This window comes from Sminthopsis crassicaudata, chromosome 5 (genome assembly GCF_048593235.1).
Source record: "Sminthopsis crassicaudata isolate SCR6 chromosome 5, ASM4859323v1, whole genome shotgun sequence".
NCBI lineage: Eukaryota > Metazoa > Chordata > Mammalia > Dasyuromorphia > Dasyuridae > Sminthopsis > Sminthopsis crassicaudata.
Genome location: NC_133621.1, coordinates 6532861 through 6558137, shown reverse-complemented (window position 1 = coordinate 6558137; position 25277 = coordinate 6532861). Strand labels below are relative to the sequence as shown.

At 37.4% G+C, this 25277-nt stretch overlaps 1 protein-coding gene across 1 annotated transcript in view; it reads left to right on the top strand.

The window, feature by feature from the left end:
- Positions 1 to 25277, top strand: part of MEOX2 (mesenchyme homeobox 2) — a 91038-nt gene that overhangs the window by 53025 nt on the left and 12736 nt on the right. The window contains exon 2 of the mRNA XM_074268174.1: positions 12295 to 12467. Within this exon, the coding sequence (XP_074124275.1) occupies positions 12295 to 12467 (173 nt within the window). The remainder of the gene's footprint in view (positions 1 to 12294; positions 12468 to 25277) is intronic.

Sequence of the window (25277 nt, the reverse complement as noted above, 5' to 3'; positions counted from 1 at the left end):
AATGGCACTAAAAACGTTGGGATGTTCTGTCTCTTTCACTATTGAACAGCTAGGTGCCAGAGTGTCTAAAGTGTTAGATTGGATGTTCCAGTCCCATTGTCGACATTTACTAGTAAGCCTGTGCAAGTCGCTTAATCTCTGCCTCTGTTTCCTCATGTGTAAAATGGGGATAATAATAGCCCTTATACCCTAGAGTTGGTGTGAGAATCAAATGAGATAATGCATTTGAAGTGCTTTCCAAATCTTGGTACTCTGTATAAAAGTTATATCAAGTGTTTATTAGAATTACTGAGAAGGTTTTTTTCTCTCACTTTATAATCTGTGGACATGTTCTAATGGTACTGACTTTGATCATTTAAAAACATGGCTAATTTTGAAAATTAAAATGACATTATGTCTTTTCTGATGGAGGTTTTCCCCCTTTCCACAGTTGTGAAAGAGTATTTTCTTTGGTTTGCCATTTAGAAAAAATGATATAAAATTGTATATTTAGGTCATATATCTACTTGTAATTTACTATTGTGTATGGTGAAATACAAAAGTCTAAATTAAATGTCTCCTAGGACCAATCTTTTGGACATAAACATCTGGCTCTGAGCAAGCCTTCCTTAGTAGCACTCCATCATCAAGATGATACTGTAAGTCCTTCCTGTTTGGTAGATCTTAATAAGATAGAGTTCCCTTATCATGGTCTTTCAGTAACCAGGGTCATCTCTATGCCATAAGGAGACCCTAACAGAGGAGGACTGGCCCCATAGGAAGTGGTTGACTTAACTTCTCCCCTCTGATGTATGTGAACTAGCTGTTCTGATGGTCTTCCTTTTTTTGCCAGTATATGACTCATGTTTATCTAAATCACCATCATAGGCTGCCAGGACTCAATTGAAAAACTCACTGAGTCCAGCCAGTTTTTTGGATTTGCAAGGTTTGGGTAAATTTTGTCAAATTTCCCAGTAAAACTTTCATAGGAAACCAAAATCAACCATGGCTCCCATTAGGCCTTGTAAAATGTCAGTTCAATAGTTTCATTGAAAACTCAAAATTAAATTGTCAACTTTGTTCTTTAATATGCCAGTACCAACATGTAGATTCATTGGGAGGTCATCAATTTTCAGAACAAACTTTTGCTACTCAAATTTTTTGCTTTTTTCTTTTTGAAAGGCAATTGGAATTGAGTGACTTTTCCAGGGTAATATAGCTAGTAAGTGTTAAGTATCTAAAGCTAGAGTTGAACTCGGGTTTAGGGCCAGTACTCTATCCACGATGCCATCTATCTGCCCCCAGTCAATGTTAAAACTCTCCACTGACTGGACATTGTATGGCATCCTATATTTCCTTTTTGAAATAATAATAGCTTTTTATTTTCAAAATGCATGCAAAGAGAGTTTTCAACATTCATACTTGCAAAATCTCCTGTTCCAAATTTTTCTTCCTCTCTTCCCCCCATCCCTTTCCCTAGATGGCAAATAATCCAATATATGTGTGATTCTTCTAAACATATTTCCACAAATATCATGTTGCACAGGAAAAATCAGATCAAAAAGGGAAAAAATGAGAAAGAAAAAAGCAAGCAACAATAACAAAAAAGGTGAAAACACTGTATTGTGATCCACATTCAGGTCCCACAGTCTTCTCCCTGGATGCAGATCGCTCTTTCCATCACAAGCCTTTTGGAATTGATCTGAATCAGCTCATTGTTGAAAAGAGATTTTTTCAGAACTGATCATCACATAATCTTGTCATGACTGTGTACAACATTCTCTTGGTTCTATTCAATTCACTTAGCATCAGTTCATGTAAATATTTCCAGGCCTTTCTGGAATTATCCTGCTGATCATTTGTTATAGAATGATAATCACAAAATTATGATTTATTATCAGTAAATGTTTGGTATATACCTATTTTATATATCTAGGTACCTAGGATTATGTAAAAATGTTTTTTTAGGAAAAAAGGATTGCAAATAGAAAAAGTTTAAGAAGCCCTGATTTAAAGGAAAAGTCATCTATAAAAGCAACCATGATTTAGTGAAATTATAGCTGCATAGCATGATGGTTCCCCAAATAGTTGGTCTTTGTAGACATTATTTATGCAGCATGTTGTAAAAGCAACAATACAATCTTGTCTATGTATTTGGATAAATTAGCTCCTAGCCACATGTCTCAAAACAATGTCTCTGTCTCTCTGTCTCTCTGTCTCTCTGTCTCTCTGTCTCTCTGTCTCTCTCTCTCTCTCTCTCTCTCTCTCTCTCTCTCTCACACACACACACACACAAACACACACACACACACACACACACAAACACACACACACATACTTTCAAAGGAAGAGAGAAATGTAGGCTAAATAAAGGCAAAATTAGAGGGCTTTGGACCTGATTGAAGGACCAGTTTGAAAGAATAGTCATTAGTAGTGATGTCATCTTAGAGAGAAGTCTCTAGTTAAATGGTCTTAGATATTTATGCTTGATGCTTCTTTTCTCCTTCCTCTTCTTTCCTTTCTTCCCTCTGCTTCTCCTTTCCCTTTTCCCCTTTCATTTCCCCCTATTGTTAGTGATTTGGATACATGACATGTTTATCAGTTTTGTACCTGATACATATCTGAGAAAGATAGTTAAGATACTCCATAACAGTAAGAATTCAAGAAGATGACAATAGAGTACAACATAGAATTGAATTGAACGAAATGGAAAGTGCTACATTTGAAGTTAAAAAAAAATCAATTTCCCAGCTTTGGATCAGGTAATCATATCTAGACAGCAGCTCAAAAAATGGAATTATTTTACCCATAAATCTAAGTCAGTACTGGACTAAAGAATTTGTAGTACTGCCATATCTGTCTTGATCTGACCAATATGAGGAAAATGCATTCTTTGGTAAGGACACTGACAGATAGGATTATGTCAATAAAGGGGAAGTCAGGGTGACAAAGGAACTTTTAGATCCTCCCTTCTAAGGATCAATTAAAGAAGCTGGGGTATTTCTTTGGGAGAAAGAGAAAATAGTTGGGCATGATAATTATGTCTGCTGATTTGCAACACTATTATGTGGAAGAGATTAGATTTGTTCTGTTTAGCACAGTGTCTATCATATAATAAGTGCTTAATAAATATTGATGATTTATTGATTAGTTTGTCAACTCCAAGAACAGAATTTTGTGCCATTGATAAAGACTATAGAGAAACTATTGTTGGTTTGAAGCAAAGCAAAACATTTTAGCAATCATCTCTATGAAAAAATAAAGTGGCTTTTAGCTGGGGGGAAGTGTTAATAATTATGTTGTGTTTTATATATATATATATCAAACTTATAATGGGCCAAATACTGTTCCAAATGATGATGACATATAGAAATACAAAAACAGTCCTGTCCTCAAGAGGCTTACATGATAATAAAAGATAATCTTTAAATAATTACATATATACAAAAAGGTGAGGGGAGATAGGAATTAGGTAAAACTTCTTATGAAGTTGGGATTTGAGCTGAATGTTGAGGGAAGTTAGGAAAATTGAGCTAGGTTTGAAGCAGCAGAGTACTCCAGACAGTATGGAATAAATAGCTTTCCCTTCATTGAGTCTTTAAGGAAAAACTGAACAGCTAGGTCAGATATTTTGTTGGGGAGGGAGAAATAGGGAGGTTATTTTCATTTCAGTATTAGAGGCTTCTGGGACCCTTCAGACCTATAACAAAATCCAGTTCCTGCTCAGCTCGTTAAAGATGAGTTGTCAAAGATTATTTGCCAAGTTCTGTTGGAGCCCAATGGACCACAACAATCCCATCACCAAAGAAGCATTTAGTCTTGAATCCAAAGGGCAAAACCTATCTAATTTTGGAGCCTCTCTTAATCCCAGTGTCCACTGCTGTTGAGCACATTTTCAGATTGCTCACACGATTTTCATTTGGGCAAAGCCTCTCAGTTAAAGTGCATGAGCATTGACTCTTCGCAATGCTTGAGTTGTAGCCTTTGTTTTATGTTCTTGTTCATATTCCGGCCTTCTTGGGCACCTTTCCATAAACACATCTATTTTCTTTCTTTACATTTATGCCTTTATGGAAAGCAGCAATTTCCAGATTCTTGTTTTTCACCCTCAAAAATGCCCCTGCTTCACCAAGGCTATATGTTTAATACAGATATCTTCTTTCATCTTTGCATCATTCTTGCATCTTTGCATAGTATAATTTCTGGGAAAAGTCCAAAAGTGGTTTCAGTATTCTAAGGGCTCTGACATGATGCTTACTGAGTGCAATACTCATGTCACATCAAGAAGAATTTCAATTCATGAAGAAATGAACTGCCCGCTCCCCCCAATCCAACTCTATCTGTGACCTCTGGTATTACCTTATCATTTCAGGAAATCATCTTTATTCTTTAGATGAGAGGGTCTTAATCCTCGACATGAATTCCCAATGTGTCCAAGGATAGTTTAGAGAAGGTCTATGACCTAGGAGGATGAAAAAATTCCATCTTCATTTTCACTTACCCTTGATTACTTTTGTCATCCTGTTTTATTTCCTACAATTAGAAACATTAATCTGTGAAGGGATCTATTGGTTTCCCCAGACTACCAAAGGAGTCCCAAGCTATAACAGTACTTAAGAGGTCCCAGCTTTAGCTCTTCAACTATGAAGCTCCCAATGCATTTAATGAAAGGGCTGTTTCCTTCTAACTTTAAAATTCTGCCTTAAAGAACACCTTCTCAATAAAAAACTCACTAATCTGGGTTATGCTAATATATGATTTGTGACTATTCATGGAATTTATTTTTTATTTTGCAAAATGCTGGTAAATGTCTAGGGTTTTTTACAATCTAATATATAATGTAGGAAACCTACCAAAGTTTTGAGTTAGTCCAATTTTTGTGCATAACTCTTAGCTACAAGAACCAAATAGCTTGTTGATAGTTTGCTATCAGAAACATCTATTTTTCAAATGTCAGTGTGCTACCAAGGGACTCAGCTGACATGCTTTTACATCCACCCTCAAAGACAGTCAATCATGGCTTTCAGAATGATTGCTTTTTATGAGGTACCTAATTATTCAAGCAATTTGAGTCAGAGAAAGAGAGAGGGAGAGGGAGAGAGAGAGAGAGGGAGAGAGAGAGAGAGAGAGAGAGAGAGAGAGAGAGAGAGAGAGAGAGAGAGAGAGAGAGAGAGAGAGAGAGAGAGAGAGAGAAGAGAGGAGAGAGAGAGAGAGAGAGAGAGAGAGAGAGAGAGAGAGAGGAGAGAGAGAGAGAGAGAGAGAGAGAGAGAGAGAGAGAGAGAGAGAGAGAGAGAGAGAGAGAGAGAGAGAGAGAGAGAGAGAGAGAAGAGAGAGAGAATTTGTTAATTTAAGTACACATTGGTTCTCAAGGATCTAGGGGTTTTGTTGGTGTAAACCCCTTCTCCACAGAAACAGATTGCTCCACCTTTACACACTCATCTTTGTGAAATGTTCTCCACTCCTCAACTCCACCCAGTTCCCCTCTCTGCATCTGGCTTGGGTTGACTCTGAACTTAGCCAGAAAAGTCATACCAAAGGAAATCCAAGACCTTCCTTAGGCTATTCTCCTGGATGCTCTTCAAAGCAGGAAGAAACTCTTTGACCCTGGTCTTCCTTTTTCATAGCCTTCAAGTAGCCATGACTAGCACCATGTCTCAATAAGATACAAAGTGAAGAGATTTAAGTATTAAACTAACAAATAATTCTTCCAAGGCTCCCTTTTCAAATACAAAGAACCTTACTAAAATCAAGGCCTTCAATAGTTTGGTGGATCTAAGATTCTTTTTAAATGGGTCATTGTTGCTTGCCATCTCTATGGGACTTCTACATGACTTCCTACACTGCTACTTTCCTCTATCCACTTATCAGAAATCTCCAAGAAAATCTTCCTGAGATGCTCTGGAGACATTTTGTGAACTCCAGTTATTGGGAAGGAACCACATGGCCCAATTACGTTGTGTCTCACCATTCACCACACCAAACCCTATATTTCACCCTCTGAAATATTTTTCTTATTGAACCAACTCAGCAATGCTCCATGCAAGATGGTCCTGTGTCCAATAAAAAGTAGACCCAAGAAATCTTCTAAGGGAACAATATTGTTGAGCCCCATATTCATCTGTTTTTCAGAAAAGTTAGATCATTTTGGTCAGATTTCTCTGTGGTGATGTTTCATTTTACTCTTTATGTGCACCTAATACTCCACTAACTTTTCAGTCAAGCAAGTTAATAGATTAAGTTTTGGGTTACAATATCTCTTGTCAGTTATGCTTTAATGATACTCTTTGGCTTAAAACATACCATGTCGCTCCTGAACAGAAAGCCCTTGTCTCATTGGCCTCTAATAAAACATTATTATCTTTTGGCGCTGCCTTGCCCTGGGTGAAATAAAAAGTCACATGTGGAGAAGTTCTAAAAACTAGACAGAACTGATCCTTGGAGAGCAATTTGTATCCTTGACGGAAGTATCACAGACTTCTTCCATTAGCATAGTCCCAGCAAGCCAAAGGTTATGGAACAAGGACAGCCAACCAGTACCTGAACCCATAAGTCAACATTTCTTTAAGGAAGAGTGAGGCATATGTGTGTGTGTGTGTGTGTGTGTGTGTGTGTGTGTGTGTGTGTGTGTGTGTGTGTGTGTATGAGAGAAAGAATTGTTTTGTGTATTGTGTGCACTTGTGTTCACATACTCTTTCTTAAATGTGCCCATGAAGGTCTACAAGTGAGAATACTCAAATGGTGACCTTTTAGATTGTAATATATTGGGCCAGATGGTGATATTTTGTTTGAGGCTGAGAGGCAGAAAGAAGGGATGCAGTTTCTAAATTCCCCCCTCAACACCTACCATTTGGCATAGGATATGGGTAGTGGAAGAAAACTGAGAGATTTTTGCCTCAGTTGAAACAGCTGGGAAACAGATGGACGCTGATTTGAGATCTGCCAAAAGCCTCTTCCAAGTCTCCCACCCATTTTCCACCAAAGAAAAGCTAGTCAGGTGATATGAACAAAGACCTTAAGGTCAAAAAGAGATGGGATCTCCCAGTCTTTATCCTTTAGAGACTGTTAAAAAGAAACATTCCAAAAAGAAAAAGAAAGAAAGAAAAAGATTTATGACTTTGGAAATTAAAACAACCCAAGTTTATGGAGGTTACAAGTCCAAAAAACACTATTCCAGGGAGTTTGTGTTTAATGGGAAAGAAAAGGGGGAAAGTGTTTTTTTTTTTAAACTTTTAACTGCGATAAAAAGCCTAGAGAGCAAGTTAAAAAAAGAGAGGAAATATTCTTATGGGGTAGTAATTGACACATCTGGTCTATCTGTGATTTTCCCCCTTTGCTGGCAGCGGAAGGCGGAGGGGCAGATTCAGCCTATGTTATATTATTTACAATTTAATCTTCCCATAACAATTACCCTCAACTTGAGTGACCACCGTGGAAATGACAATATTCTGGGCAGTAGTTTTTGGACAGCTTATGTTTAGAAAGGAAATTCAGAAAGTGGCTATGGAATTGAAGCTTGTCATGATGGTCAGGGATTTGAGAAAGAGCCATCTTTAGGTGCTGGATCTGCTCTGTGCACAGACCGACTTGCTACAGATAGGAATGAAAGTGTTCCTTTCCCTATTTACACACACACAAAGAAAGCTATTTAGTCACTTTTCTGGAAGCTGTGACTAGCACAAAGAGTTAAAGGATGTAAATTTCAAAGAAATGAAAATAAACATAAGTTAACACGCTTCCCCTAATGTGAATTCATTCATTCATGCTTACATAAGGAAATAGGCAAACTATGAATCATTCACATCAGATTGCTTAGGAAAAAAAAAAAAGCCTGGTTCTGTGACTTGAGTCCACATTTGTTTTACACGCAAGGAGAAGGGTTTTGCCCCATCAAAGCAAAGTGACCCACAGCCTAGGGACAGGGCTCTGGTCCAATTTGGCATCCGAGTGTGTACACGCTGGGAGCCTGGTGTGAGAGGTCCATTTTCTGAGCATGAATATGGACTATGAGAGATGCTACAAGAGCTCAAGCTTCCAGCTGAAAAGTGAACAATGCAGCCACTCACCGGGGAGTTTTGCCTACATTATGTCAGAACATCTGGATGTTCTGAGATACCTGAATGTTTATCTAATAATAACGTAGAGAAAACATCTGGATGGTTGCAGATGTCTTGATATTGTCTGCATCCAGCCTCATCCTCCTTCCAGTCCCAGCTTTTACATAATGGGCAGGAGTCTCACTGGTGGGGAAGATGCCAATCAGCAGGCACACGACCCATGACCACCACTTCTCTAGACTATTGCAGCTGCCTGGACTCTGCCAAGGCACGGAGCCCATCAACGGAGGTGTGAGTGATGAGCCTATGACTGCGTTCGGTGATTTAGAAAGAACGCTGGATGTAGCCTATGTACCCGGCAGGAAAACGCATTCTGTGGTCTGTTGGGGCAGCGGATGGGCCAGGCTATTGAGGAAAACTGACTATTGCTCTTGCTGGCCACAGAAAGCAAAGCAATGGGGCAGCTTCAGATCCTGCTAATGATGAGTCACAATTATTGACATAACCATGACCTAGTCCAGGAGTTTCACTTTTAGATGGTGCCATGGTGTGCTAATAGCCTCTAGTCATTCCCTGATGGTTCTTATGAGGCTGAGTATTGGTAGGGGGAAGGAGAGAACATCCAAAATGTTTGGGATTTCTTATACATGCATTCTCAGGATTTCAGCATCTTTGGACTTCAAATAAGCCAATTAGAAGAAAAAAAGGTTTAGCAATCATTCCGTCTTCAAGCATTTATCACATGTTTGCAATGAACCAGATATTGTGTTTAGCGCTATGGATACAATGAAAAATCAATGAATAAACACTTGCATGCCTGCTCTGTACCAAGCATCACTCGGCCCCAGGGAGAGAAAAAACACAAATTAATCCCTGTCCTGCACGACAGGAACAGTGCAGTGTGTGTGTGTATATATATATATATATATATATATATATATATATATATATATATATATATATATATATATATATATATATATATATATATATATATGTATGTATATATATGTATATATATGTATGTATATATATGTATATATATATGTATATATATATACATATATATATACACACATATATATGTATATATATTTTTTCATATATATTATATATTATATATAATATAAATAAGTATTTATAGATAATGAAGACAACCCAGTTTGGGGGAAGAGGGTACTAGGAGCTGATGAGGGAGGGATGAGAAAAAAGCACAGTTTCCTGATAACACGGATCTGAGTTGAAAATTTCTCCCTTTTTTGTGCTATAATGAAAACAAAACAATAATAATATTTACATAGCCCTTAATATGTTGTAGGAACTATGTGAAGTGCCTTAAAAATTATCTCATTTGATCTTCACCACAAGCCTTGGAATTAAGCATTATTATTATCCCACTTTTATACTTGAAGAAATTCTAGCAGACAGTGGTCAAGACTTGCCCAGTAAGCACCTGAGACAAGATTTGAACTCACTCAAGTCTTCTGGTAGGCTCTGTGCTCTTTGCCTTGCACCATCTAGAGGCTAGAATCTGTGATCCTCTTCATGATGGTGGTTGTAGATCACATTGCATTAATGCTTTTTCTCCCTGGTGCTCATTCCTGGTCTTCCACGGGTCCTTCAGAAAGGATTCCCTGAAAGGTGCCGAGGAACTTCCCACCCACAGAGAGCCTTTTACACTTCTTGGGCACTAGTGGAAAGCTTGGACTTTCCATCTGCTATTCCTCACTCATAGAACATGGCCAGCTCACCTTTTGCATTTTTCCATTTTCTCACCACTTTTTATAGTTGCTTGAACATAGGTCATCACTGGAAACATTCTGTAGTTAATTCATACCCACCACACATCTCTATCAAGTATAGTTCCATTAATAGACTGTCTCTCTTGTCCAAAGGACAGCTTAACTGTGGAAAAGCTCATAAATAATAGGTTGGCCACTACTCAATGAATTCTTTGGTCATGGCAAAAAGGAAACGAATGCTTATAAATAGCTCTCAGTTTTGTGCCGTATAAGAAACATGATAATTCTTCTGTCAAACATAATCAGATGTGATCGGAGGAAAGTACCATTTCATCTCGCTCTTAAATTCTGGCTCTGAGTGCAAGTGTATACACAGGTGGTAAAAGGAAGCAATTATCAGGATAATTTGTTATCTGGCTATTTTAGAAGAACATATTCGGACATGAAGGATTATATATTTGAATGATGACCTTTCTGAACTTTGACAAGTTGCCCATAGCTCTGACACTATCACACATCATGCTGCCTTCAGAGATGTTGGAAGGATGAAAAAATATTCTACGTATGGCACTGTGAATAGAGACCATAGGAGGGTAGATTTGGTTGGAACTTAGAGATTATCACTTCTTATCCCTTCTTTTCATGGATGAGAAAATTACACCCTAGAAAGATGGAGTGATTTATTCAGTGTCACAGAGCTAATATCCTAAAATGATATTCAAATGCATGTCATTCCGATTCTGGCTTCTATGATTACAACTACAAAATACAACACTGCCTGTCAGAGCTGATCCCAGAGTAAGGGTTCTCATCTTGTTTCTGATACATATCGTCTATTTAATTCCAAGCATACTGCTTAACTACTTAGAACCCCCAGACAACTCTCAATATACATTGAAATGGCAAGCTAAAATTAAGAAAAAGCACCACAAAACTATTATTGAGGAAGAAAGGTTTCCCTGTGCTCAACAGAACTGCCCTTTAAGCTTGTTTTTTGCTATTGTTCTTCAATAGTTCAGTTGTGGTCAATTCTTCATAAAGTAGTGGACCATAAAATCTGTCCAAGGTCATGTACTTGTCACCATCTCTCCATATCATCCTCTTCCATCACCTTCTCCTTTTGTCTTCAATACTTCCTAACATCAGGGTCTTTTCAGTGAGTTCCATTTTTTCATTGGCCAAAGTATTTAAGCTTTAATTTCAGCATTTCACCTTCTACCGAATAGTTTGAATTAAATTCTTTAAGTATTGATGGGTTTGATTTCCTGATTGTCCAAAACACTCTCAAAAGTTTTCTTCAGCACTACAATTTCAAATCATCAATTTTGCAGCCCTCAATGTTTCTTACAGTTCAACTTTCACAGCCATACATTGATAATGGAAAACAACCTAACAAACAATCAAGCATACAGCAACAGCACAGCTTGATTATATAGACCTTTTTCAGCAAGATGATGTGTCAGCTTTTTAGTATAAAAATCCAGATTTACCATAGTTTTCTTTTCAAAAAGCAATTATCTTTTAATATCTTGGCTGTAGTCACTATGTACAATGATCTTTGAGCCCAAGACTGTAAATTGGGAGCATCACATGAACGTGTTTAAGTTGGATTTGAACTCATGAAGATGAGTCTTTTTGATTTCTTTCTTTTTTTTTTTTTTTTCTGAGACAATTGGAGTTAAGTGACTTGCCCAGGGTCACACAGCTAGGAAGTAGTAAGTGTCTGAGACCATATTTGAACTCAGGTCCTCCGGACTTCAGGGTCAGGGCTCTATACATTGCGCCACCTAGCTGCCCTAGGCTTCTTCATTTCTAAGCCAAAATGCTATCTCCTGAGTGACACAGTTGCCCCTAAGTCTCAGTTTAAAGAACCTTAATCATCTCTTTATCACTTTGCAATTATGTTCGAAGAGTAATTTCTTTCATTTCTGAGAAAAAGCAATATTAAGTTTTTGTCATTTAAAATTCTTTATCTGAGTGTTTCAGAGATTCTCTCCTGTATTCTCCAGCATTTTGCTACATACAAGACACTCTTCTATTCCCGACTTTCCTTTCCAAATGATTTTATTTCTAAACTCATGAAGAAATCACAGTGACATCCACATTCAATATCTCATATATACATATACATACATATACACATTTTTTTTGCATTTATGGAACTAAATTGGGATCCGTTTTGTGAGTTATGATTTCTCTTATAGCTGGGCTGTTTTATCTGAAAGATGTTTGGCTTGTTAGAGAGGTTATTTGGAGTTGATACAAGGCTCTGGATCAACGCTGCCCAACCTTGTTTGGGGATTTGACAGATATGAATATTCTCTGTGTTGTGTCAGGAGTTTTTATTCTATTTTTTTGGGGGGGTGTAATCTGGGTTGGCCTTGGTTGGTGGAGAAGTCATTGGTAGTCTAGAATAGGCAATCCTCAACCCTGAAACTAATTTTATTTTTTTCACTAGCAGATGTCTTCATTAATCCCATAGTTTAATGATGTTACCTGTGATGTGCTTTGACTTTCAGATTCCCAGGAAGGAAATTACAAGTCGGAAGTAAACAGTAAGCCCAGGAAGGAAAGGACAGCCTTCACCAAGGAGCAGATCCGGGAGCTCGAAGCAGAATTTGCTCATCATAACTACCTGACCAGGCTGAGGAGATATGAGATTGCAGTGAACTTGGATCTCACAGAAAGACAGGTGAGGATGATGTTAGAATTCATTTTGCTTTTCAAACATGTAGCATATGAAACCAACAAAAAGAAAAACTACTTTGACTTCTCCAATCAGGTTTTTCTTCTTTTTTTCTCCATGTTTTATATAAAAATCAGTTTAACATAGAAGATGGAAAACTTGGTACAGATAGGAAGATGAGTTCAAATTCTATACCTTTGGTATTTATTAGCAGAATAATCACGGAGAAGTCACTTTGGATGCCCTCTTTGCTTTTAACCTCATCCCCATTGCTTACCATGTTGCCTGGCACATAGTTCACACTTACTAAGTACTTTTTCCCCGTCTTCTACAAAACTAGAGGTGTTAGATATTCCCTTTTCTCAGGGTTTTTGGAAACTTCTAATGTGATAATGCACCTAGTGCACATTAACAGACTTGAAATTCTGAGGCAATATAGGAATCAGAACTATGATCATTTGGATAACTTCCTATTTCCTTTATTCTCAGTGAGGTACCCAACACGAAACTTCTGACTGCTATCTAGGGGTTACTATGACATACGTTGTTGTGAATGGGGATTCATTTCTGCAGAGTGACTATAAAATTTCAACTAGAATGGACAAAGTAAAAACAAACAAAAGAAACAAATCAAAATTATTCTTCTTTAACCAGTGAATGAATCAAAAGATATATTTTTCCCAAAAGTACAATGATTTCCAAATTGTTTTTAAGGTCAATGAATGTTAAATCCAACATCATACAGCATGACTGAGGCAATGCAATATTTTATGTCATTCAAAGTGTTTCTATTTATGTCTTGTTGTTTCTTTGCCTTCTTCCTTCCAGAAAATATCTGTCCTTTCTCTAGGGTGCCAACCTGTGTAACAAAGAATGAGAGAAGAGAGGGAGAGACACAGCGAGAAAAAATGAGAGTGAGAGCCAGAACCAGAGTGTGAGAGCCAGAGACACACAGATAGACAGAGACAGAGAGAGACAGAAGAGACAGAGAGAAAAAGAGAGACAGAGACAGAGATAAACACACACAGAGTATGAAGCATTTCAGCAAAATTAACCAGCACATTGCCAAAGTTGGGCACTATATACAAACTTCTATATCCTTAGTTCCCTCCCCTCCAAAAAAAGATAGAGGGCAGAGATTTTTATTTTCTACTTCAGGGTCAGGCTTGGTGATTGGAATTACATAATATGCATTTTCTTTCTTTTTTTAAAGAGGAGCTGAACTGTCCAGATAAATTGCTACAGGAATTTTATTTGTTGTTCCCCCTGCTTCCTCTTCTAGACTGGATTTCTTTTGCTCTTCTCCTCTGCATCAGTTTGGCGAAGTCTTTCTGTGGGATTCTCAATTATTCAGACACATCATTTCTTATCACGTCTCCCCATTTTGAGAGTGAAGGTGTTTAAGGATGAGCCCTGGGACAGACCCTTAATTTCAAATATATGAAAGCAGAGGGTATAGTCTTAGAATCATCATCTGTAGCAAAGTGATTGGGTGATGAGTAAGTAAATACTATGAGTGCAAACTCTAGATTAGTAGCAGAGAATAGGAGAAATAGTGAAGAAGAGCTTGAAGAATGGGACAGCAAAATATTTTTTCTCATATTTAATTTTGATTTTTCTTTTATTACATAAGATAGATGAGCATATGTAAGTGTGGAGTGCATAGAAAGAAGCTTCCAATAGAGAGGAAAGACCTATATATTTCAGCTTTTAAAAATAGAGATGGATTCCCTTAGTTTTGCTAAATTGTCAAAGGAATCCATGAGACAATAAAAAGAAAGTTAAGAACTTTTTGCCATTAGATGATTTATGAAAACAGAGAGATTTTGAGATTTAGAATAAGGGAAACAAAGTCACTTTTGACCCAAGATTTTGGTCTTCTTGTGGAGGTAGGAATGGGTTATTTGCAGAGTGGAGATGGTAAGATGATATTGGGACTATGAGGAGAGAGGACCAGGCAGAGAGTGTGATGAGGAGTCAGTGAGAGGTCATCCACATTTCTATTTATCTTGAAAGCCTTGTTTTCAAATTTGGCTTTGACAACTTACTGTAGTTTGGATAGCCCAACTTTCTCTGTTCACTGTGAACCTCTTTTAAGCCCAAACATTTAATGACATCCTTTGCTCCAGGAAACATTTGGCAAATTCTAAGAGAACAGTTTGTTCTCAACTTGAAGTGCATTGTGGTGGTGAATTGGACTGGAAAGCAGAGTAGGGAAATGGAAGAATTTTCGAGATCTCCTGTCCAAAATCAGGTCTTGGTTGGATTTGGAAATAGCCTAATAGAGTACAGAGACATACCTTGAACTGGGATAAGCTCACGTAGTTAGCTTGCCAAAGAGAAACCATCCAGTTGAACCTCATTGTCTTCCTTTGTAGCATTGGAGTCAGAGTGGCTTCCATGCCACAAGGAACAATGTGTGTAGACCAGATAATGTATGGTCAATATTAGAAAGATCCATACTTCTTTTTTTAATTTTTAAATTTTATTTATTTATTATTTTTTCACAGTATATATGCATGAGTAATTTTTTTTTATATAACATTATTCCTTGTATTCATTTTTCCACATTATCCCCTCCCTCCCTCTACTCCCTCCCCTAGATGACAGGCAATCCCATACATTTTACATGTGTTACAGTATAAGCTAGATACAATATATGTGTGTAAATATCATTTTCTTGTTGCACATTAAGTATTAGATTCCGAAGGTGTAAGTAACCTGGGTAGATAAACAGTAGTGCTAACAATTTACATTCCCCTCCCAGTGTTTCTTCTCTGGGTGTAGCTACCTCTGTCCATCATTGATCAACTGGAAGTGAATTGGATCTTCTTTATGTTGAAGATTTCCACTTCCAAGATCCATACTTCTGAGAATGTCATACATAAGCAAGTTCCAATTCAATTAAAAATAAATTTCAGAATAAAGCAAAACTATTTGGTAATGATTAAATCTAAATTATTTATTTTTTAAAATATCCTTCATCCTTTTAGTATTATGACTAATTAGCAGAAAACTGTAATGAATCTTTGTCCCTGCCAGGCAGAATGGACAGCAAAATGTGATCTGGCTATTCTTAATTATTCTCAGATTCTTTTATTAACATTTATTTTTATGTCATAAGGTCTATAAGGCCAAAGTGTATGTGTATATGTATATAGATATGTTTCACCTCATTACAATACTTAGAAACACTTATCATGACTTGCCCATCCCTAAAACTTTCTCTTCTCAGAATACCATCTCAGAGCTAACAAGGGTCACAGAGGCATTGAATCCATCCTATGGCTGAAAACAAATCCATTCTGAAACATAAGTACAGTGACCATCCCTACTTTCTTTAACAGATCTTCCCCAGGCATGGTCTCAAATCCCTTCATCATCTCAGTTGCCTGGTACCACTTGGACAATCTCAAGTTTTCCTATATTTTTTCTAAAATGAGGTGCACAGAACTTAGCATGGTACAAAAGATGAGGTGCAACCAGGGAAGACAAAGATGGGACCTTCACTTACCTTGTCCTCTCTCTTGTCCTAGCCTCTGTTCCATTCTAATAGCAGGAAGATGGAGGCAATCTACTTCAGGTGACTTAAAATTCTCGAGAGTAGCTAGATGCTCTTTTTTTCTATTTTCCTGCTTAGCTTGGGTGTCAGCTTCCAGTTTTCCATTTTGTTCTCTGACATTGCCTGGTCTATGATCATTTACCTTGAAAAAGAAAACAGATGGAGAGTAAGAGTGAGACACCTTTTTCCCCTCCCCACCATCTGTTTTTGCCATTTTATTCATCCTGAACAATGCTTCTATCCTATATTTGATCTTGCCTTTGCCTCCTCCTGGGAAGCTGGACTCTCATTTTGTCTTTGCCCATGTGCACTTCCTTTATGGATGGTTTCCCATGCATTGGGAGGTATATGTGCAGTGTGACCACACACACACACACACACACACACACACACACACACACACACACCCTATCGTAGAAGAACTAGTCCATCTATCTAATAAATATCATCATCCCCTCTTCTCTCATGATCTTATGGGTTTCCATCTACATTGGACACATATGGCTTTGCTCATCAACAGTTTATTCATCATTACTGCTACTACTGTTACTAAAATAATGATAGGTCTACACAGCCTATCCTCAACCTACCTTTATAACACCATTGATCATTATTCTTCCTCCTTCAGCTGATGAGCCAGACAAAGTGACCTTCTTTCTGTCCCTGTAAGAAACACGACTCTCCATCTTTTAACTTTAGATTTTTGCAATGACTGTCCCATATGTGTGGAATGTAGCCCTCTCCTTACCTCCACCTCAAGAGCCCTTATCTTCCTATAAGAGAAATATTAAGCACTTTCTGTAGCAAACCTTCCTTGATCTCTCTGTGAGCATCCTCCTTTCCCACACCTTGCATTTAAACTATGTCTATTTAGTCACATTATCTAAAGCATAGTAGATACACTAAATGCTTATTGACTGATTACATATATATGTATATATTTACATGTATACATAGACATATGGGATTGTATGTGTATTGTGACATATATTATTTAAACATGTAAAAATATGAAAAAAGTAAAAAAGCATATGTAGTAATTATATATGTGTGTGTATATATAAATATATAGAGAAAGAAAAGAATAAAGAAAAGAAAGATAGAAAAAGAGAAAGAAAGGAAGGAAGGATGAAGAAAGAAAGAAAAAAAAGGAAGGAAGGAAGAAAAAAGAAAGAAAGAAAGGAAGGAAGGAAGAAAAAAGAGAAAGGAAGGAAGGAAGAAAAAAGAGAAAGAAAGAAAGGAGGGAAGGAAGGAAGAAAAAAGAAAGAAAGAAAGGAAGGAAGGAAGAAAAAAGAGAAAGAAAGAAAGGAAGGAAGAAGAAAGAAAGAAAAAAGAAAGAAAGAAAGAAAGAAAGAAAGAAAGAAAGAAAGAAAGAAAGAAAGAAAAAAAGAAAGAAAGAAAGAAAGAAAGAAAGAAAGAAAGAAAGAAAGAAAGAAAGAAAGAAAGAAAGAAAGAAAGAAAGAAAGAAAGAAAGAAAGAAAGAAAGAAAAAAAGATGGGGGAGGAGACTGGTCTCCTTTATTATGTATGCTCTTAGCCAGTAAGGTTGGTTGTCAGTTTTTATGCTTTTTACTTTTATCCCCAGCACCCAGTATAGTATCCAGCACATCATAGACAATTCCTTAATACTTTTTGATAATCTATAACTTTTAAGGTTTGCAAGATTGGATATGTTATTTCATTGACATACATGAATCAGCATGCTGTATTGGATAAAGTGCTGGATTTGATTCTTTACCACCTTGAACACCAACTACAGTTTGGACAAATTATTAAATTTTTCTTCTATAAAACTGTAAATAATACAGGCTATATACTCAGGCCCCAGATGTATTGATGGAAAGTAAGAATGGCTTTTTTTCCCTTCAACTTTGAAAATCCATCTTCTTCTACCATATTAGACAAAAGTTCACATGAGCATTTGGTGCTCAGCAGTTAAATATGTTCTATTTTGAAGTGGGAATCTGGTTTATTTTTATTTTATTAAAAAAAGAGAAGAGAATGCACATCAGTGACCTAGTATGAAGACACTGATTTCCAGAGGAAGTGTGATATGTTTTATGTCACACATGGGGGAATAACAAATTTAGAACATGCCTTTATCCAATTCTAAGGATGATGGGATGCCAGCCCTGGCCACTTGCCAGGAGCAAAGTCAGAGTCCGAAGCCTGCAGTTTATGTAGAGATCTAAGCCTTTCCCACATCCTGACAAAGATGCAACTTCTTTCAAACACTCCTAGAGATGCTTATCTGGGATTTCTGAAACTTGTTTGGGTTCATGTAGCTATCCTACTGAATGCCTTATTTAAAAATGGGGATGTCCAATATTGAAAGAATGAAAGATCTTTTCACTTCAAAATATTTTCCCCCTCCTTTTCTCACCAAACTTATCAAAGAACTTTTGTGGTTCTCCTCTTCCTCTGTTTATTGTCAGCTTCATCTCTTGTTAGGTAGATTATATTATCCATTCAGAAAGATGATTATGAGGAAAAAGGAAATTGGGAACCTAAAATGAAAATGGTAGACCTTTTCTTCTTCTTCCAAATTCTCCTTTTTTCTCCATTCCTAAATATCTTTAATCTTTCATTTCATCGCCAAAATAATTTCACATAAAGAAAAAAAAAATAACAGGATATGATATAACGCACAGAACACTGAAAATATCTGTTCAGCTACCCACCACTTATATTATCTTACACAAGTCACTTAATTTCCATGCTTCAGTTACTCATCCACAAAAGGAGGGGACTCAGTTATATGGGCATGATTCAGTTTGGTTCAAGGAGAAATCACTGAGATCTAGATCCTCATCTGAAATGACTTTTGCCCTGCTTCTTGCTGGTCATAGTAGGCATGTAGGTCAAGTGACTTTACATGGACCCACAAAATGCCCAGCACGGAGTAGGGATTTTTAAATTGGATTGTAGTCATCCAGATGTTAATTATGCAATCTAAATGGTAGATATCACGCCTCTTATACTCTGGCCATCATCTCATCCTTCTCTTCATCTTGAATCCTAGTGTGCCAGAATTTTAACAGCCAACCATTGCCTCATCTTGCTTGGATTCAGGCTTCCATACTATAATGCCCATGTCATCTCTATACCATGCTACCATATATGTGTCCCCTGCTAATTCTTTTTCATCATTAAGTGTGGTCTTTTTCCATTAGAATTTCAGTTCCTTGAAGGCAAGAACCATCTTGTTCACTTGTATTTGTATCCTTAACACTTAGTAAAATATCTGGGATTCAACTCCTTGAGCCCCAACTGGACAAACCCCTCAGACTTGAGGATGATTCCCGCTTGGCCCATAGCCTTTAGAGAAAAGCTTTTTGCATGCAGAATAAAATGGCTCAGTAAAATGGAGGATTTTGAAGATGCTGCTCTGAGCAGAGGAACACTGCTGTTCCAAGTTCCTGTCCTACATGGCCCGTTCTTAGCTTCCACTGGCAGGTGGCTTTAGGACACTTCAGAGAGTTGGTCCCTGGGCTGATTGGACCCTTGCTATATTCAGACTGACAAACTCACTCTTGGTTTAGAGGCTGTCCAGATAAAGGAGGAACAGGCCCACCAAGTCATCACATCTTTCTGTGGAATGACGAGAAAAATCTGCTACATTAGGGTAGAAAAGTGGCCAAAGGCCAGTTTTATAGGACGAGGATGCCCAATATAGAAAGGATGAAAGGTCTTTTCACCTCATAAGACCTTTTTTTTCCTTCCTTCTCTCACCAAACTAATCAAAGAAGCAATGTGGCAGCCTCATAAACCAGCTTGGGTTACCGGAATAAACAGAGCCATGGCACGAAGCCTCTGCCAACAAAACTGGAAAAATCCCACCTAGTCGATCATATTCCATTAGTGGAAATGAGAAGGCTTAGAATGCATTGTTTCCTCATAAATTACCACATGGCCCTAAGCCAACTGTTTGCAAAATAGCCATCTACTTTTGGATAGCCAATGTGGATTTTTTTAAAATTTCAAATAAACAGTGCTTTTTTATGAAAGCTTTTTATTTACAAAGCATATGCATGGGCAATTTTTCCAACTTGCCTAACCTTTTGTTGCAAATTTTCCCTTTCTTCCTCTTATCCACTCTCCCATCTGGCAGGTAGTCTAATACATGTTAAATATGTTGAAATACATGTTAGATCCAATGTGTGTATCCATATTTAGAGTTATCTGGTTGCACAAAAAAAATCCGATCAAGAAGGAAGGAAAAGAAAAACTGAGAAAAAATGTAAGCAAATAACAATGGAGTAAATGAGAACGTGGTCCACACTCAGTTCCCACAGTCCTCTCTCTGAGTGTAGATGACTCTTCATCACGGAATAAGTGGAACTGAATTGGATGCTTGTAAGGGCCCTTTAAATGGGCGGACACAGTGCATCGGGATTGAGGCCCAGAAGTAATTTCTGTGGATATTAGGACTGCCCTTGGGCGGGATCCTGGCCATATTGAGATAGTTTTGTAATGGGTGACTCTCTCGCTGATTGGCTGTGTGTGTGACCTCACAGGCCCTATGTAAGCCCACTGCAGGCAGCAACCGCCCTCTTTAACCTCGTGCTGTTCACCCTGGCTCCTAGCCTGGGTGGCCAAGCCAAGATGGGTAGCCGAAAGAGGTAAGGATTTTGGTAGTGAACACGTGGGTCTTCTGACCAGGTGTTCACTCGGGAACCAACAAGTCAGGGCATCAGCTAGGGCATTATGTGAGTAGGTATAATAAAGGCTTTTAAGATTACACGTGGTTGTTCTTGAGTGCGCTACCGGTTACTAAGCTATAGATTCAAGAGATTGTGGCCAGAGACCTTAGAAGGCCTCAGAGGAGGCGAGCCGGGTAGAGCTCACACTGCAAAGGACAGTGGTCAAAGGTACTCTGGTGGGTCTAGGACAGACTAGTAATTGTAACTGCCAGGAGAGCACGTTACAGATGCTCTCATTGTTGAAAAAAGCCATGTCCACCAGAATTGATCATTGTATAGTCTTTTTGTTGCTGTGCATAAAGATCTCTTGGTTCTGCTCATTTCACTCAGCATCAGTTTGTGTAGGTCTCTGCAGGTCTCTCTGAAATCATCCTGCTGGTCTAAACAGTGCTTTTATGACTGCTGTGGAGAAGGGTCTTTTATATATATATATATATATATATATATATATATATATATATATATATATATATATATATAAAGTCATGCACCATCTTCTCTGAGCTCTTGAGTAGGGAGGCTGTTTTTTTGATATGGTTAATGATTGACACGTATGTCCAGCACTAGATGCTTCATAAAAGCGTATGAAATGGAATTGAGTTTTTGGCTTAGTCAGACCATGAATAGGATCATGGATACAGAGCTGGAAGTGAAACCTAGTGAATTTAAGGCAGCACTGACCTGGGACTGAAATAGATCCTATAAACTATCTTGTTCTCCTCTGTTACAGAGGAGGAAACTGAGACCAGAGGAGGTTAAGGGTCACTCTCAAGATCATCTAGTAAAGTGTGAGAGGTGGTATTTAAATGCAAGTCTTTAGTCCCCATGTCCAGTGTTGTAGATATATTATACCATGGGACTTTTAATGTTGTTATGATGCACACACACATACCCACAGACACATACATATGCACACACATGCCCCAGCCAGTGTTATTATCTCTGACTCACTGAGAATGTCATTGCAAGGAAAGTTATCTGCTCAGAAAGCAAACTCCAGTTTTTCCTTTTTGCAGGAGGCTCCTGTTACAGGATAGTTTCCTGTCATTCACAGGGGACTTCAGGGTTGGCAAGGGAGACATTAAAAGAGTTTCCGAATGGCAACAGAGACTATTTTGGAACAAAAACATCCATGTGTGTATGTGTGGCTGTTTATCTATCTATCTATCTATCTATCTATCTATCTATCTATCTATCTATCTATCTGTCTGTCTGTCTGTCTATCAGTAAAGAAGCACCACATATATATGGATCCATAATATGTATGTTGTACATACAGTCAGTACGTATATGTGTCAATAATGTCCCTGTCTACAAATGCACCTAATGGGTGGATACCTCTGTGAGCATACACATGGGCATGAATGTGTGCATCTGTGGGGCTTTAGTCCAGAACTGTCAGATGTGCCCCCAGCACTCCCCAGTTACCTGACTCAGATTAAAATGTAATTGGGAAATATTTAACAAAACAAATAAAAATGCAAGAGAATCTAGAGACTCTTAATTGGGAGTTTCCAAGTCGATATGAGACCGCAGAGATCTTTATGCTCAGTCTCGTGGCCACTATTTCTGTTGGAGTTTGACACGACTACAGGAGCCGGCTCTTTATGAGCTGCAGAGAGGCAATTGACCTACATTGGGTTTAAGGGGAGTTCCTCACTAGAGAGTTCTCTTACTAATAAAATTACAGTTCCATTGCCTATTCCCCAATCCTTTCATCTCTCTGTCTCTCTTAACATGCTATTTCTATTATTTTATCTGGAATCGGTATTTCTATCTCATTCTGTTATTCTGTCTCTCATCTCTCTTACCTATATCATTCTATTTCCTATCTATCTATCTATCTATCTATCTATCTATCTATCTATCTATCTGTCTATCTAATTTAATCTAATCTATCTATCCATCCATTTATCCATCCATCCATCCATCTATCCATCTATCTCTCTCTCTATCTATCTACCTGTCTAATTTAATCTAATCCATCCATCCATCTATCTATCTATCTATCTATCTATCTATCTATCTATCCATCCATCTATCTATCTATCCATCTATCCATCCATCTATCTATCTATCTATCTATCTATCTATCTATCTATCTATCTATCCATCCATCTATCCATCCATCCATCCAATCATCTATCCATCTATCCATCCATCCATCCATCCATTCATCCATCTATCCATCTGTCTATCTATCTGTCTATCTAATTTAATCTAATCTATCTATCCATCCATTTATCCATCCATCTATCCATCTATCCATCTATCTCTCTCTATCTATCTACCTGTCTAATTTAATCTAATCCATCCATCTATCTATCTATCTATCTATCTATCTATCTATCTATCTATCTATCCATCCATCTATCTATCTATCCATCTATCCATCCATCCATCCATCTATCTTTCTATCTATCTATCTATCTATCTATCTATCTATCTATCTATCTATCTATCTATCCATCCATCCATCCATCCATCCAATCATCTATCCATCTATCCATCCATCCATCCATCCATTCATCCATCTATCCATCTGTCTATCTATCTATCTATCTATCTATCTATCTATCTATCTATCTATCTATCTATCTATCCATCCATTCATCTCTCTCTCTCTTTCTCTCTCTCTTTCTCTCTCTCTCTTTCTCTCTCTCTCTTCTCTCTCTCTCTCTCTCTCTCTCTCTCTCTCTCTCTCTCTCTCTCTCTCTCTCTCTCTCTCTCTCCACGGATATAATTTAGACTATAAATATGTAGACATACCACTCTACATATGTTTGTATATATTAAAGCATATCTGCTTTCTTAACATGTCTATGAGCCTTACTTTATGGGTCTGCATAGTACAGTCAAGTCACACATATCTATCGACTCATATCTATGTGCCTTTACATAGATCCAATACATACATGTGCATACATGTCCAGGGACATAAATGTGAGAACAGTCATTCCTTAAGGGACATAATGTGTTTCTTCCAGTCTAACAAACAAAAGAGCACATTTATATTGCATAGACTTCGATTATGAAGTCGGAGCTGTTTTCTACTTAGGAAATGCCTTCAACCCTAGGAATAGTAAAAATATGTTTAAGGCACTTTAAATATTTTAATGCACAATTCAAGGAAAACATTGTTTTTAAAACTATTTCTTAATAAAACCCAAACTATTAAAATAATTCCTAGACATGAATAGCAATACTTCATTAGGAACAATCATAATCAACCCAGCAAAATAATAAAAGTGACAGCCTGGCCAGATCCACACACTTTGCCTTTATGTATAGCTCCTAAATATAGGAACTAGTAAATATTGAAGTAGACTGGATGTAACTCAATATTTCAGCAGCCTTAAGACATGTTCGCACTTCATACTTTACATGCTAGGCAATTCTTGTGCAGCTTTCCCTTTTTCTCCTTCACTGGGACTTGTTACCCAAGTCACAAGTTATAGTAAGTGAAGGAAGTACTTTGTGAATTAAAAAAAAAATCCCAAACAATGAAAATGAGGACAATGACAATTATTACTATTATTTTACTCTCTTTAGCTTCTTCTGAACATTAATATTCACTTATCCCAATACTGAAGGTAGAAGAAGATAGCTTAAAATGTCCAATTTCCACCTAGCTTAAAAAAGACACTCCTACATGCATGTGCCATAGACATCTAAAAACTAGATGTACTTTCTGTTGTCTACTTGTTCCTTTCACTGTTGCCCATCATCCTCTTTAAGGCCTGTTAGCACCTCAAAGAGCCATTTGCCAGGGATTAGGGACATGAGGGACACGAGACAAAAAGGCATGCTTATCACTTCAGTGCACGGTAGGTCAAGATGAAATATCAGGTATAAGAGGCTGGCCCAACTTTACTCAAATTTGTGTTTCCCATCATTCTCTCATTCAGTCATCCATCTTGTAAGTTGAAGACATAAATTTTGGACTAATAATTTAATTTTTGGAGTTAAAGTATTTATTTACTTCACCTGAAAACTGCTTATATCTTTTTTTAAACATGATAGAAATATATGTTAAATCCAATATATGCATACAGATTTAGATAGTTATCTTGCTGCACAAGAAAAATCAAATCAAACTAGAAAAAAATAAGAAAGAAAATAAAATGCAAGCAAACAACAAGAAAAAGTAAAGATTGAATTTTTAAAGAATTTTATTTATAATAATGGTAAATTTACTTTCAAAACTCATTGTAGAATTTACTGAAAGTCATGAATTTCTTGCTGGCATTTGTAGGTAAAATCTCCTTTAGTTAAAAGTGAACAGTAATTCTAGTGTTTTCTTTTTGCTCTTTTTTCTCCTACACCGACAAAAGGAAAGCAAATTCAAGACACAGACAGAAAGCAAAGAGATTGCCATATGATAGGAATTACCGTATTATTAAGTGGGCTAGAAATAGAAGAGTGATGAGAAATATTCCCGCTGGTGGTATCATAGTATTATTAAAGGAATCCAAGTGAATTTGACGTTCAATCAGCTTCCTCACCTTGGCTCTCCTTTGTTCCTCCAGTCTTGCCCATTTCCTATGAGTGA